The sequence below is a fragment of the Moschus berezovskii genome, chromosome 10, assembly GCF_049115385.1.
Source record: "Moschus berezovskii isolate FMDL1 chromosome 10, NW_MosBer_1.0, whole genome shotgun sequence".
Classification (NCBI taxonomy): Eukaryota; Metazoa; Chordata; class Mammalia; order Artiodactyla; family Moschidae; genus Moschus; species Moschus berezovskii.
Window position 1 is genome coordinate 67,574,905 of NC_142469.1, and position 17,262 is coordinate 67,592,166.

Sequence of the window (17,262 nt, forward strand, 5' to 3'; positions counted from 1 at the left end):
GTTAACGGTGATGGACAGGGAGGCCTGGCGTGCTGTGATTCATGGGGTCGCAGAGAGTCGGACACGACTGAGTGACTGAACTGAACTGAAAGTACCTTGATTTTCCTTTGTGCATAGTCATTGCTCACTAAATGATTATAACCTGCTGTTATTGTCAGCTATATGAGAATCCTTCTGGGATCCCTTTCCTGATGTCTGAACTCTGACAGGTTGTACCTTTTGTGTGCTCCTATAGCATCTTGGGAGTTGGTGATGGACAGGGAGGCCTGGCGTGCTGTGATTCATGGGGTCGCAGAGAGTCGGACACGACTGAGCGACTGAACTGAACTGAACTGATAGCATCTTGTGCTTCACTTTGGGACTTCCCTGGTGGCTCACTGGTGAAGAATCTGCCTGCTAATGCAGGAGATGAGGGTTCAGTCCCTGGGTTTGGTGGAATATCCCTTGGGGAAGGAAATGGCAACAACCTTCAGTATTCTTGCCTGGAAAATCTTACGGATGGAGGAGCCTGGTGGGCTGCAGTCCATGGAGTTGGAGAAGAGTCAGACATGACTTAGCAACTGAACAACAGCTTCACCTGATGAGTACTTACTGTGCTTGGGATTATTTGTTTAATGTCTTGTTGCCAAGGGTATAAAACCATATGAAGTTAGATGAAGAACTTGTGCTGTTTATTGTTGTATTTCTAGCATCTGTGCCTGATACCTGGTTGACCCTTTAGTAAGTATTTTAAAAAGTTAATTGGTTAATCCTTTAAAAAGAAAAAACTATAGTTAGTTTGATGGGAATTGGTAAAAGTGGATAGAGATGGTGAAATGAGTCAACTTTTCGGTTTTTATAACCCACTGTGAGTGCTTTATATAGGAGAGGAGAAATACCTACTAATTTTGAAGCTGCTGTGGTATGACTGGGCTTCCCTGATAACTCAGTTGGTAAAGAATCTGCCTGCAGTGCAGGAGACCCCTGTTCGATTCCTGGGTTGGGAAGATCCCCTGGGGAAGGGAAAAGGCTCCCCAGTACTCCAGTATTCTGGCCTAGAGAATTCCATGGACTGTATAGTCCATGGGGTCGCAAAGAGTCAGACCGAGGTTTAACACCCCATCTTATTTTATTGCCAAAGGAAAAATGTTTAGACTGTGATTAGATTGAATTTCTGTTTTTTGTTTTTTTTTCTGTAGTTTTAATTTTCACCCCCACCCTGGCTTGAAAAAGCAATATGTGCTTATTTTTTAAATTTCTTAAAAGTACAAAAATGTATAATGAGGAAAGCAAATATCATTAATAATTCTACCTAGAGATGACAGTTCTTACCATTTTGGTATAGGCTTTCCTGTTTTACTGTTCATAGTTTTAACTCCCTACCCCTTATACTCATACATTCTGATTTTTAACTTGCTCTTTCTTCGTTTAGTATATTGTGAATCTCTTTCTGTATCAATGGATATTGGGGATAAATTTAAATTATAAGATGTTTAAAGACAGTTTTACCCTGAGAGTATTAGAAGTGTGAATTAAAATTCTTAAGATGCTATTAGTTACCAATTTTTTAAATCAGTTTTCCTTTTCTTTAATTATGTACTTCCTGAATTGTATTAATATGCAGTTGGTGGTTTTGCTTGAATAGCTGTCTCACGTCTCAGTGACTGTCTCGAAGGGTATTTACCAAGAAACAGTTTATGCGAGGCTTCCTTGGTGGTCCAGTGGTTAGGACTCTGCTTCCACATCAAAGGTCATGGGTTCAGTCCTTGATTGTGGAACTAAGATCATGTAAGCCTTGCCGCATGGCCTGAATGAGTGAATGAATGCATTTGGCTTTGCTGTTGTTATTTATATGGCCTTGGTATATATACTTTAATATAAAAAATGAATCAGTGCTTACTAGTTCAGTGAAACTTCTTACTAATTTTTGTCTTTTAATAAGAATGGATATTATACAAATAATTTAGTAATCCTGTATATTAGATTTGCAATTGAAGTTATGTCATAATTAATAAGAAATCATATTGAATTAGTGATCCATTTCCACTGAAGGTAGAACCATCATTATATACTAAGCCAGCATCTGATGGTACATGGGATGGTTGCATTTTTTTTAAAGAATCTATATTCATTCAGAGACTTTGGAGTGATATGAAAATATTTCCACATTCCTTATTTATTCCCTAACATGAAATAACTTCTTACTTTTTGTGGGTGTCACGTAATAAAAGGTGATTTGAAATGACTGGAATTCAAACCAGAAATCACATCCCAGAAACTTTTGTTCTAAAGCCTGAAAATTTATATGTGCAGAAAAATCTTGGAATACCAACTGCTAAATAATTTCTACGATATATCTGTAGATGCATGCTGAGTTTCCCATGAGCAGTCTTTTATAGTGAATTCCATCTTCTAAAGCCCTTTCTTCCTTGGTCTTTTAAACCTGTTTATGCATAAGTATACAGAGAGAGTATTTTGAAGTAAAAAGCAAAGTCTGATAGTAAGATGTATATACATATATATTTATGTGTGTGTATGCTTATCTCAAATGTGTTAAAAAATGAATAGAGAATAATTAGGACAGCAAAAGCAAATGTACCAGCACCCTAGGATTTAATACTTTTTCTATTTGAACATTATATTTAATTCTGAGCTTCTGGGCAACCAGCAAAAAGGGAGATATAATTTCTGTTGTCATCATATGATCAGAAGAGGTAAACTATTTCTTTTTTCTGAATTCTGAAATTCATTAGCGTAAGCCAACTTTTCTCATATCATATTGTGAATATGGAATACTAGTTCTGCAGATATTAAAAGATATCAGGAATACGTTTAGGAAATAATGGGCTAAGTTAATAGTCTTTTCTATTTTTTTTTTAAACTGGAGAAAAAGTTTAATAACTTGGAAAGCTGAGTAATTCCTTGTATGTTTTCTTACAACCTTAAATGTTCCTGGTTATTTTGCCATGAAAATACTAAAAGTTAATAATAAACTTTTCAAAGTGCTGGCCTAGGTCTTTAAACAATATGATACATTGTGCCTTCAGTACCATTTTTGCAGGTATCGGAAGGCTTTTTACTTGACCTGTTCTTTTGTTGATTTAAATTCTCTTTGAAACACCACCCAGGGCAAGGTTGATTTCTTCCAGAAAACTAGATTCTACCAGGAGTTGCAGCTTTTGGAAGGAACATGCAGGAGGGCTTTGGGAGCTAAGTATTGCTGTTGTAGGCCAGTCTGCTGGCCCACCAGTCGGTCTGAGTCTCTCAGGTGCACTGTCAGTCTAGACAGAAGCTGATTTTCTTTTTCCAAGTGCAGCCTGAGTCTTCACAACCCTCATCTCCTAAGGTTGCTGCTCTTTTAATGTGTAGCAAGGGCAGGAGTCCTCCACCTCCTCCCCAGGGGCCTGCTGGGACTAATTATTTTGAAAACACTAGTAACAGCATGCTTCTAGTCCAGTCCCCAAATGTCTGCCCCTTTGGTCTGTTTTGCTGCTCTTCAGTCTGTTGTCACGCACTTCTGTTCCCTTAATCAGCCCTCCCTTTCTCCTCTCCTGAACACTTCTCTCTGTTTTCTTAGACTCTTGTTTATGGGAAACAAATTGTCTTCTGGTATAATACCCTCCATGTATGTTTGCTTCCACATCTTCAATTGAACGTTTCTTCTATCCCCTGGCCTTAACTTGATCCAGCTCCCCCCTTTCAGTTGCTGCTGCTTTTTTTCTCATCTGCCTCGTGGGTAGGAGATTAGACCGACTGATCCACGTTCTCTTCCATTCTCAGTGGTGCATTGGGACTATTATTCTTCCACTGTTTCATTTAATAACAAACCAGACAACACAGTGATTCTTCTGTTCCTTTGAAGCTCATGCCTGTCAACTTTCTAATTTACTGCTGTCAAATTTTTCTCATTCTTTGAAGAGTTTGGTGCCTGGATATGGTCTCCATTTTCACCCCAAATCTTGCTGCTATCTGTTTGGTAGTATAGCCTTTCAGTCTGTAATTTCCTCAACTGTGAATTCATCTGGACTTCATTTTTTTATAGGGTGTGCAGTAGTGCTCCATTCTTGATGATCCACTAGTTGGGAGTCAGTGACAGTAACTTACATCAAAACATCGATAAATGTGTTGACAGTAACTTGGTCATTGGAAGGATCACTAATGACCAAAGTCATTTTAATGTATATGAAGTGAAGTGAAATGAAAGATGCTCAGTCATGTGCGACTCTTTGCAACCCCATGGTCTGTAGCTTGCCAGGCTCCTCTGTCCATGGAATTCTCCAGGCCAGAATACTGGAGTGGCTAGCCATTTGCTTCTCCAGGGGATCTTCCCAAGCCAGGTCTCCCACATTGCAGGTGGATTCTTTACTGTCTGAACCACTGGGGAATATCAGTTCAGTTCAGTCACTCAGTTGTGTCTGACTCTTTGCGACCCCATGAACTGCAGCACGCCAGGCCTTCCTGTCCATCACCAACTCCTGCAGTTCACCCAAACCCATGTCCATTGAGTTTGTGATGCCATCCAACCATCTCATCCTCTGGTATCCCCTTCTTCTCCTGCCCTCAATCTTTCCCAGCATCAGGGTCTTTTCAAATGAGTCAGCTCTTCGCATCAGGTGGCCAAAGTATTGGAGTTTCAGCTTCAACATCAGTCCTTCCGGTGAATATTCAGGACAGCAGCACCTAAACTGTATAGCCATTGAGCCAGTAAAATGCAATAATTACATATATGTGTGTTTCTGTGTTTTATAAACTTTGACATCTGAAGTTTAATAAAAATTAGAGAATGCGTCTCTCCTAAGTTAGGTTATAAGATTGCTTTTGAATATCACATTTTTTTCATAAAAGGTTTTGATTTCTGTATACCCTGTGTTTTTTATAGGAAGCAAAAGCTTAAAAAAAACCAAATTTATCATTTATGGTACTTTAATCTGAATGATGGTGGAGGGGGCACTCTGATGAATATTGTTCCAGGTAGCTATTGCAAGTCTAAGGAAAAACAGTCTGTTATTTCTTATGACCCTATTCTTGAATTATACTATTAATATTACTTTCTTAATGTTTCATTTACAGATATATGATGTTGATTGATGGCACAAATGAAGTTTTTATGATTGATAGAGATAATTCAGTGTTTCATGTTTCAAATCTGGAATTTCCATTTCGTAAAGATCTCCGTATGCATTTATCAAATACTCTGTTAGATGGGGTAAGTCATATTTTTATCTTTTTTTAAAAAATCAAACTTTGCTATTTTTCTTTCCTGTGCAAGTAAATGTATATTTTTAATAATTAAACAGGAAATTTAGAATCAGATCCAGTTTTTTAAAAACTTCTTTTTATTGATGTAGAGTTGACAGTTAAAAAATTGAATCTAGTTTTTACTAAGATGTTTAATTTCATTTATTTCATTTCCTATACTAATGCTAAAGCTGAAACTCCAATACTTTGGCCATCTCATGCGACGAGTTGACTCACTGGAAAAGACTCTGATGCTGGGAGTGATTGGGGGTGGGAGGAGATGGGGACGACAGAGAATGAGATGGCTGGATGGCATCACCGTCTCGATGGACATGAGTTTGAGTGAACTCCGGGAGTTGGTGATGGACAGGGAGGCCTGGCGTGCTGTGATTCATGGGGTCGCAAAGAGTCGGACACGACTGAGCAACTGAACTGAACTGAAATGATACTTACTTGATTGTTGTCTTAGATACAGAGTAAGCAAACAAAATTAAATCTTAATTTTTTTGTTCTTTGTGAGTGAAAGAAAATTTTTATTGAAAAAGATTCATTTTATTGTTTGACTTGATCAAATTTTAGTTGTGTGATAATGACATATCACGCTTCTCTGGTGGCTCAGTAGTAAAGAATCCATATGCAATGCAGGAGGCGCAGTAGACGTGGGTTTGATCCCTAGGTTCGGAAGATTCACTGGAGGAGAAACTGGCAACCCACTCCATTATTCTAGCTTGGAAAATTCCATGGACAGAGGTGCCTGGAAGGCTGTAGTCCATCAGGTCTCAAATAGTTGGATGTGACTGAGCATGAACACGATGATATATCACATTTTCCCTTGGCTGTTTAGCTATGTGGACTGATAGTTCTTGTTGAAAGAGGATTGTGCCTTTGAAAGCAGCCACTGTACTTTTACATTTGAATTTTGGAAACTCTTAAGAATTTTCCCATTCAGAAAACCTATATTTAATAATCACAAAATTACTTGATTAAAAATATTTTATCTTTCTCCTATATGAATAGCTTTCTTTTCCCTGATTCTAAAAGAATTAATTCATTGTAAATAAAAATTGAAATAATACAGAATAATAGAAAAAAGTTGGTAAAAATCAGCTGAATACCCACTACTGGAGTAACTTCTGTTATCATTTTGATAAACATTATTCCAGAGTTTCTTTCCTCTGTGCCAAAACGTTCAGTCTGACACCTTTTTGAAGGATTCATGTTGATATTAGTAACAGTAACTCGGAACGAATATTCTTAAACAGTATATGTATCAGGATCTCTGGGGTTGGGAATCCTTCCAGTCCCAGTAAGATTCTGAATACAGGTACCTCTGCTCTCGTTGAAAATGAGTGCTTTGGTCAAATATGTACCCGCATGGATAGTTATTACATAATTTTCATGAAAAGATCTGAATGTGTTTTGTAACTTGACTTGTTTACTTAGCAATATGTTTTGGACCTTTTTCATATAAAAGTCTGAGTAATAGGCCACTATATATGTAAACATTGTAACTTGGGGTTTTCAAACTATCTTGATTATGAAAATGATAGGGGATAACAGTGAAAAAAATATGATAGCCTGTCCTAGACCTAGTGAATTAGACTCTCCCTGGGGCCAAGGCAGTTTTTTTTTAAATTTATTTTTTAATTGGTGGGAAATTACTTTACAATGTTGTGTTGGTTTCTGCCATACAACAACACGAATCAACTGGAATTATGCATTTGTCAGCTTCCTCTTGAACTTTTATTTTTAACAAGTGTCCAAGTGACTCTAACCAGGCCCGTTTGCAAACAGTTCTATAATTAATTCAGCCAATCCTTTTTTGGTGGACATTTAGACTTTTTGGTAGCTTTTTGTATTAAAAGATACACTAGAATGTATATCCGTATACCTTTTTATTAAGATTCTTAGAAGTGAGACTGTAATATGCATTTAAAAATCTTTTGATTACAAGTAATTGAAGTCCATCTTAAAGTAACTGAGGAAGCAAGAACTATATTATCACAGATAATTGGATTTCAGCTTGATTTGCTTCAGACTGGATCTGGGGACTCAAGTGATATTGGCCAGGCACTGTCTTTCTCTCTGTTTGCTTTACTTGTCCGTTCTCACTGCATGAAGATTCTTTCCACATCGGAGGAGAGTTGCATTGCAACCCAAGCAGAAAGGAAACTTTTTCTCCTAGTATCCATATATCAGTCCCAGGGAAGATTCCAGAGAGCCTGGTCTGCTGCTGCTGCTGCTGCTGCTGCTGCTGCTAAGTCACTTCAGTCGTGTCCGACTCTGTGTGACCCCATAGACGGAAGCCCACCAGGCTCCCCCTTCCCTGGGATTCTCCAGGCAAGAACACTGGAGTGGGTTGCCATTTCCTTCTCCAATGTGTGAAAGTGAAAAGTGAAAGTAAAGTCGCTCAGTCGTGTCTGACCCTTAGCGACCCCACGGACTGCAGTCTACCAGGCTCCTCCGTCCATGGGATTTTCTAGGCAAGAGTACTGGAGTGGCTTGCCATTGCCTTCTCCGGAGCCTGGTCTGAGTTACGTGTAAATCCAAGGAAGAGTGATGGTGGAGGCCAGGAGCTCATTGGTGGCGGTACCACTTGGAGTACAAGAGGAGCAGTCCTTCCAGGGAAGGGGCAGTAACAGGCTATACTGTACTGTGGTGACTATTTGGGTTCGAGAGCATTGCCCATTTTAAACATTGACATGTATGATTACCACTCTTCTTTCCAGAAAGTTTGAACACATGTATGGTTCTGCCAACTGTATGTAAAGGATCTGTATACTGGGTTTTGAAAATTTTAAATCTTCTAATTTTAAATGACTCTTTCATTTTAGGGGATAATATATAGCGCAGTGATTAAGAGCCCTGACTCTAACTGATGGTGCCTGATTGGCTCCATAAGTTATGACATGAGGGCCCTCCTATGGTTTACTTGGTTTCCTCATCTGTAATGAAGTTAAGCTAAGTTCTTGGTGCTGCTGTGAAGATTAAGTTGGATGGGTTATAAAGTGCTGATAATAGTGTCTGACACATAGTGATATTGACCTCTTAATTTATGTGAACTGTTAAGGAGGTTTAACCTTTTTCACTTATTACTGTATTTAGTATGGTTTAGAGTTAGGGTATTTCTTTTGTGAGTTGCCTATTCAGATCTTTTATGCATTTTCTTATTGGATATTCATCTTTTTCTTACTGGTTTACGAGATGTTTTGTTTACTGGGGTATTGCTTTATGACCCATATTTTATAAAAATGTGTTTTTAATTTTTTTCTGTTGTTTTCTGTGGCACAAGTATAAATTTATATAGGTAAGTTATGAACACCTTGTTTTTTTTTTTTTTTTTTAATTTTTGTTGGAATATAGTTGATTTTAAAGTGCTATGTTCATTTTAGGTGTCCAGCAAAGTGAATCAGTTATACACACACACACACACTCCTGTTTTTTAGATTCTTTTCCCATGTAGATCATTAGAGAGTATTGAGTTCCCTGTGCTATACTGTAGGTTCTTATTAGTTATCTTTTTAATATATAGTAGTTAAACACTTGGGGTTTTTAATATTTGGCTTTTGTGCCATTTTAAGAGATATTTTTACTTCAGAATTACTATAATACTCACCTGTATTTCCTTCTAATACTTTTATGATCTCATTTGTATTAAATACTTGATCTATCCACGATATATTTTGATAAAAGGAATAAGATAGGTCTAAGCTATTGCCCCAGCATCAGTCAGCCAATCTTATTTTTCCTTTTAAATTACATATGTCATTTTTAAATTATGTATAGGATTTCCATATATCTTTGTTTCTTGATTCACTTTCCTATTCTGCTAATATTTAGGACTTCCAGTGGTAGTTTTAGGTTGACTTAAATGCTGTAACTTTAGCATACAATTTAGTGTCTGATAGGGTAAGAATACCCAATATTATGGCTCTTCTGAAGTTTACCACTTAGATTTTATTCTTTTTTTAGCTTTTGGGTGAACAAGGCTATTTGAAAAGTTAGGCTGAACTGGTATGTTGCACTCTGTACAAGCTGCTTGTATTTTTCTCTGCAGAGTGATCTCTGGCAGTCTTGGGTCTACACTGTTTATGTTTCTGTTTGCTCTGTTTGGTTGTGTGGATTATCTGTCTGCCACACCTTCACTATTTTTCTTTGGAGGGAAAAGGAACTCTACATCTTTCTTATGACTTCCCACAACTTTAAGTCTCTTTTCTACTGAGATACTACTCATGTTCTTTAATTAATTTCTTCACTTTTTTCAACATTGAACCTTTTTCACGAGGTAGATTAAATTATATCTGACTAATAGTCTCTGGAATTTGTATGAGAATGCTTTCTGTCTTAAGATGAAATTTGCTCCTCTAGTGGAGTTGTACTAGCAGGTAGATATTGGAAGACTAGGGAGTAGCTTGTGAATGTTTGTTTAAATTCTCAATGATAGAAATACCCTCATGAAAACCACCATGCATAATATATGTATTTATTTGTTTAACAGAGGGAGTACCACTTTCTAAGTGACCTGAATGCTTATTGCCCCTATCTTATGTGCTTTTTAAAAAAATTACCACTTATATATTGGCTGTGCTGGCCAGAAGATGGATAACTGTGATTGGAAAATGAGACGGTTTGAATTAGTCACTTGTGACGTATAGTTTTAAGTGCTTAGAAGGTTCAGGATGTGACCTAGAGAGAGTGAGACTTTGAGGTTGTGTGGAAAAGAGCAGTGGACATGAGATCAAAGAAAGTTTTTGGTGGGGTCTAATGAGTGATGATAGCAGTCCAGGTTGAGAGGATGACTGGGCCAGGTACTAAAGATTAAGAAAGAAGGAAAGAAACTCATATAGTTGGTTGAGACTTAGTAGCAAACAGAGACTGAACAAAGAGTAACTGTAGTCACAGAGTTACCTATACTGCATACTGTGAGGCTACTAGTAAATTTTCATTCCTATGACAGTGTGTGCATTAAAATACTTTACATGTATACGTTAACTTTTTAACATATTTGTGTGTGAACGTGTGCATGTGCACACACACACCCCTTGTGGTTGACAGAGCCACTGCATAAGATTGGAAATATTGTTCACTGCACATCTCCAGGGTGTGCCATTCTTGTCCTGGTTGATGTGACAGGCATCCCTGGAGTTGTGCTGTCCATAAGCTGCATCACCAATACCACAGCTGTGGTAATTAATTCATGGGAACAAGAAGAACATTTATTTTGATTTTTGTTACTTTCATTTTATCTAAGTTACTTTTTTTTTTTAGCACTGTGATTCATAAAATAAAAGGAAGAAAAAGACTCTTGAGTTATAGTGTTTGCCAAAGTTCACTGTAGTTTTTCATTCCTGTCATGTGCCGTGCCAAAGAGGCAGGCAGTGCTTAGAAGGTTGAGGAGAAGGCCTCACCTTGAAGACACTGTACTTCTTTGGGGAGGGATGGAGAATGATAGGTGTGAAGAATAAAACAATAATCTGACAATGAGTATTTAAAACAAGTTCTCGGGTGGTTTAGAGGAGAAATGAATCATATCTAATTAGTAACTAAAGATGGTTTATAAAGGATTTGGCATTAGATTATGGGAGGATTTCTATAGAAAGAGACTTTGGTTGGACATGAGCCAAGGGTATTCCAGGTAGAAAAATTTAGATGTTTAACCCTCTGCAGATTTAACTTAGCAATACTATTTATTTTCACCCCAAACTTGGATAACTGAGAGCAACATAATAGACTCTTATGAGATTTAAAAATAGCAATATGATTCATGATGTCATTTACTTGGATCAGAATTATAGCTACCATATCTGTTTTTCCACTTAGTTAATTAAAACAACCCTCTTTAGTTTCCTGTTTCTTCTGCATTTTCATTTGCAAATTGTTTTTGTAAAATTCCAAATCCAAGAATAACTCAAACTACCTAATTGTCTGGCTGTCAGATATGAGTGTTGAGGCTTTTGTCTCTAAATTATGTTCTTTAACCTACAAAATGTGGAAAATTGGAGTTTAGAAATACGGCATTAATTCACTTGAAACAAATCAGTAAAATTCAATCAATTTTATACTGAGGGTAACAGGAGACTATAACAGTTAATCATTAAAGTTAATAACAAAAATCTTGGGAAAATGACATGTCTTTTCATCTATTATTTTTTATAAAAGTATATGCATGCTTGTTAAAACTTTAGAAAGTCTGTATGTTATAAAATAGAAGAAAACTCAGCTATCGAGAGTTTTAACCTTTTGATGTGTTTCCTTTTAGTCATTTTGTTATGGCTGTATTTATAGAATATGTATAATCAACACGTATATAGCTCACATTTAATATAGGCTGTATGTCAGAGGTTCCTTCCTTTTCCTTTCATCTTAAGAACCGATTTTCGGATTTCTTTTTCAAATTTAACTTTATTAAGAAAGTTGAAATATAACTCACTATTCTAAAAGTGTATAAGTTAGTGGTTTTTGTATTTGTAAGATTGTGTGACTACTTTGTTGTTGTGTAGTCACAAAGTTGTGTCTGACTCTTTGTTCTTTGTGACCCCATGCATTGTAGCCTGCCAGGCTCCTCTGTCCATGGTATTCTCCAGACAAGAATACTAGAGTGGGTTACTATTTCCTTCTTTAGGGAATCTTCCCAACCCAGGGATCCAACCTGCCTCTCCTGCTTTGGCAGGTGGCTTCTTTACTGCTGAGCCACTAGGGAAGCCCTCTGAAACTACTGCTGCTAATTCCAGAACATTTTGTTACCCAGATGTACTATGGTAATTAGAAACAAGTGGGCCTTATTTAAAAGCATTTCAAAGAATGGGTTATCTTTGAGATAAGCTTTGAAGGCCCCAAGTTTTCCACAGTTATTTCCTCTCATTAAAACTCTCAGTGGTTCTTCAAAGTACTCAATATTGCCAAAGTACTCAACTTAATGTTCCTTATATCTGGGCCATGCCAAGTCTTTAGCATCATCTTTGACTGTGAGCCATTGAAACCGTAAGTCCTACCTGTTACTTAACTTTAGATTGTTGACCCCTTTTTTCATTCTTAGGTTGTTTCATGCAGAAGGGTAAATCTAGGCCCTGTTTCTAAAATTTGATCATAGGAGAAAATCTATTTTTCCTTCTTCACTAGAGTTTATTTATTTTAAATTTTTATTTATAAGTGTGGTTAAAAAGGATCCAGTTCAGTAGTGGTAACTATATGCACACTGTGGTGCAGCAGATCTCCATACCTTTTTTATCTTGTAAAAGTGAAACTACCACTTAACCAGCTTCTCGTTATCCCCAGCCTGTGGCAGTCACCATTCTACTTTCTGTGAATTGAAATCCTTCAGATACCTTATATAAGTGAAATCATGTGTTATTTGTCTTATTATTACGGCTTATTTCACTTGACATAATGTCCTCAAGGTTTATGCATGTTGTAGCATGTGATATATTTCCTTTTCAAGGCTGACTAATACTCCACTATCTATCCATGCCACATTTATTTATTCATTCATCTGTTGATGAACATTTGGGTCCCTTCTCTCAGCTGTTGGAATAATGCTGATATATACAATGGGTGTATAAATATCTCTTCAAGATATTGTTTTTAATTCTTTTGGATGTTTACCCAGAAGTGGGATTGCTGGGTCCTATTGTAGTTCTAATTTTAATTTTTTGAGAGAACTGCTGTACTTTTTTTGTACTGGTTACTCCATTTTACCATCCCACTAACAGTGCAACTCAGTCTTCTTAACTAAGTTTTAGGCTTAAATTTTTTTTTTTTTATGTTTACTTACTTTTCTGTACCCTGGAGCAGTAGTGACAGCTGTGGGGATGGGGGACATTGTGGTGAAGAAGTTGTTGGGAGGAATGCGGCCTAGGTATTGGGTTTTTGATAGAATCCCTGGGTTCTATTCTCTTTTAAAAACTGTGGGTGAAAGTTTTCTTCAACTAGTTGGGAGCCATAGTTTATTCTAGTAACTCTCAGATTGTTTCTTCAGCATGGAGTCCTATAGCCTTTATTTCAGGCACAGTGCTCTGCTATTTCAATTATTCTTCAGTGTGAAGAAGGAAAAAAGACAAGAATAACCACTGAGTTTGCTTCTTTATATTTGAATGTAATAGTGACAGTTATCAAGAATTTGTCATTTACAAATAGGGCTTTTGGGGGTTTAGTGGGCTTGGGGCTGAATCCTGCTGTGCCTTTTAGTTTTACCAGAATTTTGGTAGTTTCCATGGCTGTCAGTTTCTAAAGTTTACTGGTTTGTTTATTCCTTTTTATTTGTTTTGTTTGCTGATAACAAACTTTCTTTTTTGTTATTTTTAACGTTTGAAGAATATATGTATTTACTCATTTCATCAGGTAATTTGAGAGGGAAGTTCTGTGATGTCTATTCTCTGAACCTGTAAGTCCACTTAACTTCCATCCACCCGTTTTTGAAAAGATTAATTGAAACCTGTTATTGGTACTACCTTGTTGGCTCATAAAATTCTGAGATACTTAACTAAAAATATTTCAGTAAGCAGTTTAAAGTAAGAAAAGTGATTTATGTCGTGTTACATTCAAGATGATAACCATAAATAAATGTCAGTAGCGCAGCAAACAAAATTTGAGAAAGAAACCAATTGGTAATAATTCCTTAAAACTAGAAAATATATCTGTCCTAAATCAATGTATTCTTTGTAATTTTAGATGGTTGTGTGTGAATATTTCATCATGAAATTAGGTAACAAATAGCTTGCTTACTTTCCTAGGAAGAATATGAGGGGAGAAAAGAATTTTAGGTTAAAACCTAGTATTAAGAAATAAAATTTAAAAAATTTTACTTTTATACCTATAATTACCCTTTAGTGTTCTTTACCTCTTTTCTGTCTGTAGAAATTAACTTCTTTTCACTTAATGGAGTATGATATCATATTCTCTTGCACTGTTCCTTTGATCATGGTAGAGGGATATGGAACCAAAAAAGACTGTATGGGTCACATGGAGATTTTATCTATAATAAGGGTACCATTTATTACCTATAGGTTTTATGATTAAAGCAGTTGGCATATGACACAATGTAAAACAATAATGATTTAACAAAGTTAACTTTTTAAATGTTCCTGATATTTGAAATTTAAAATTTGTAGTCTCTTTTCTAACAGTTGTTTAGTAATCCAAACACCATGAAATGTAGCATAGTAATTCACATATAAAAAATATAATGAAATATTGTCATGATTTTATTGCAACACAGAATATATTCATGATGGGGCTTTTTGAGATGCTGACAGTCTATAGATTTGATTTGCATGTAAGTGTGTACACTTTGAAATTTCATCACGTTGTATATTTATGTTTTATGTACTAGTTTGTATGACTGTTATATTTTAATCAAACTAAAGAAATTTCTATTAAAATATGAATAAACTTACCTGTTTTTTTTTTCTCTTTCAAGGAAATGATTATTGACAGAGTTAATGGACAGGCCGTTCCTAGATACTTGATATATGACATAATTAAATTCAATGTAAGTACTTTCTGTAATTTATAAAATAAAAATTGTCACTGAGATAATTGGTTTTTAACAAATAAAAAGGATTATTGCCTTAGAGATAGTAGGAAAGAAAAATGATGAATCTATCCAGTTATTCGTATGACACCTTGTTAATACTTTTACATCTCCTTTTTTTTCTCTTTATTACCTAACATTTTGCACATTTCTTGTCTTTGGAGTCTTTAGGAACTTCAAGTGAGTATAATTGTGATAAAATAAGACAGTATTTTGTAAAATGGAAAATTGTCAATTTTAGCTATCTTATACTGAATTTTAAAAAGTCTCCAAATTTTGTTACTATCACTTAAAAAAAAAAGAGAAACTGACTGTGAGTGATGATTGTATAACATGGAGGCAGAAAGATGCAGAAAGAAAACAAAATGTAAAACTACCTTTTGTAAATAAATAAAAAAGTAGGAATTATATTCTCTACCTATTTCCTACAGTGTTAGACTTACCTATAATCTGCCTGTTAATGCTTGACTATGGTATAATGACTAAATTATTTAGGCAGTACAAGATGACTTCTGTAAATGCAAGAAGTTCTTTCAATAGTGTATATCCATGAAAAGGTATAGTTGTTCCTCTAGATATTTTATTCAAATTGCATAATCACTTAGTATTCAGATCAGACTGAAAGCAATTAAGACTTCAGGGATTAAAAGTATTAAGTTTTAAGGCTTTGAAGGTTTGTAACGAAATTTTTAAAAAGTTCTTCTTTTTGGGATATATATTTTAAATTGCAGTATTAAGATTCGGGATTGTATTAATCCAGAAAAAAAGTATTTTCTCAGAAATTTTCAATTACATATCTCATTTTTTGTTAAATTTCTATTTCAAACAGAGTTTCAAATTTAAGAAACTGAAGGTCAGAAACCAAATTTTAATTTTGTTCTCTTTGTGACTACTATATTCCTCAAGAATAATGCATCCTAGGATTGACTTATTCTCATCACCAATCTTGGATAATGTTCAGTGGACCGTGAAAGTGAAGTTGCTCAGTCATGTCCGACTCTTTGCGACCCCATGGACAGTAGCCTACCAGGCTCCACTGTCCATGGGATTTTCCAGGCAAGAATACTGGAATGAGCTGCCATTTCCTTTGCCAGGGGATCTTCCCAACCCAGGGATTGAACCCGGGTCTCCTGCATTGCAGACAGACGCTTTACCGTCTGAGCCAGGGAAGACATTATTGGACCATAATGAGATGTAAAGAGTGGGGGTGGCCTTGTTTCTTTGTGACTGGGGGCACACTGTCTCCTTTGCCTCTTGATAATGAGCTCTGCTTTAATATTGTTCAGTGCAGGTTCACTTGTTAGCCTGGGAGCTTTGTCTGAGACAACAGCCTTCTAATTTTTTTTTTTTTGAAACATATGGTAAATGCTTTATTTTCATATTTTACACATGAAAAATTTTATAATACACAAAAATATGGAGAATAATATGAGGAATGCTCATGTGCTGACCTCCCAATTTGTTGAAGTTTAACATTGTCAATTTTACTCCATTTCTTTTTAATAAGGAATAAATCATTACAGATTTAGTAGAAGTTTCTTATGCAAACCTCTCTCATTCCATTCATGACACCCCTTATCCAGAAGCAGCTTCCACCCTAAAGTTGCTATTTATTATTCCCATGAATGTTTTTAATACCTTTACTCACTTTAATTAATTAGTATTTTATTACATTGTATGAATAAACAGCTTTCATCTTTTTCCCCTCTTTGATGGACACTTGGGTTGCCATACTTTGCTGTAATGCTGCTGTTGCATGGAACAGTTTTATATACCTTTTATTGTGCCTGTGTGTCCAAGCTTCTCTAAGACAGTTCTTATTCTTGGGATATGATCACCTGTGCTGTGCTTAATTGCTCAGTCGTGTCCCTTTGCGACCCCGTGAACTATAGCCCGCCAAGCTTCTCTTCTCTGTCCATGGAGTTTTCCAGGCAAGAATACTGGAGTAAGTTGCCATGCTCTCTTCCAGAGAATCTTCCCAACCTAGGGATTGAATCCTGGTCTTCCACATACAGGTCAAAGAATCCAGGTGGATTTTTTATCATCTGAGTCACCAGGGAAGCCATGATCACCTGGGAAGCATTTAAAAAAATGCAGTCCCTCATCCCTACATCATGGAGATTCTGATTACATTGGTGACTACAGCTTTTTTGTTGTGCTGCTAAATTCTCCTCAGGAGTAGTTGTACCGCTTTACCACAGTTGATATTTTCAGACCAAGATTTTTGGCAACTGGATAGTTTTGTTTCCCCCTGGTTACTAATGAAGTTAACCATATTTCTTTTTTTTAAATTTTCAAAATTTTTTTACTTATTTATTTGTTTCGGGCTGCCCTAGGTCTTCATTGCTGGGTGCAGGCTTTCTCTAGCTGCAGTAGAGCAGGATACTGTCTAGTTGTGGTGCTTGGACTTCTCTTTGCAGTGATTTCTTTTGTTGTGGACTGTAGGGTGTGTGGGCTTCAGTAGTTGCGGCTCACCGTCTCTAGAGTGCTGGCCCAGTAGTTGGGGTATACAGGCT

General features: G+C 36.3%; 1 protein-coding gene across 3 annotated transcripts in view; it reads left to right on the forward strand.

Annotated features, from left to right (window-relative positions):
• RNGTT (RNA guanylyltransferase and 5'-phosphatase) overlaps positions 1–17,262 on the forward strand; it is a 246,444-nt gene that overhangs the window by 73,906 nt on the left and 155,276 nt on the right. For all 3 annotated transcript variants that reach the window (XM_088840722.1, XM_055433833.2, XM_088840721.1), the window contains 2 exons: positions 5,050–5,185; positions 14,633–14,704. In XM_088840722.1, coding sequence (XP_088696848.1) covers positions 5,050–5,185; positions 14,633–14,704 — 208 coding nt within the window. The remainder of the gene's footprint in view (positions 1–5,049; positions 5,186–14,632; positions 14,705–17,262) is intronic.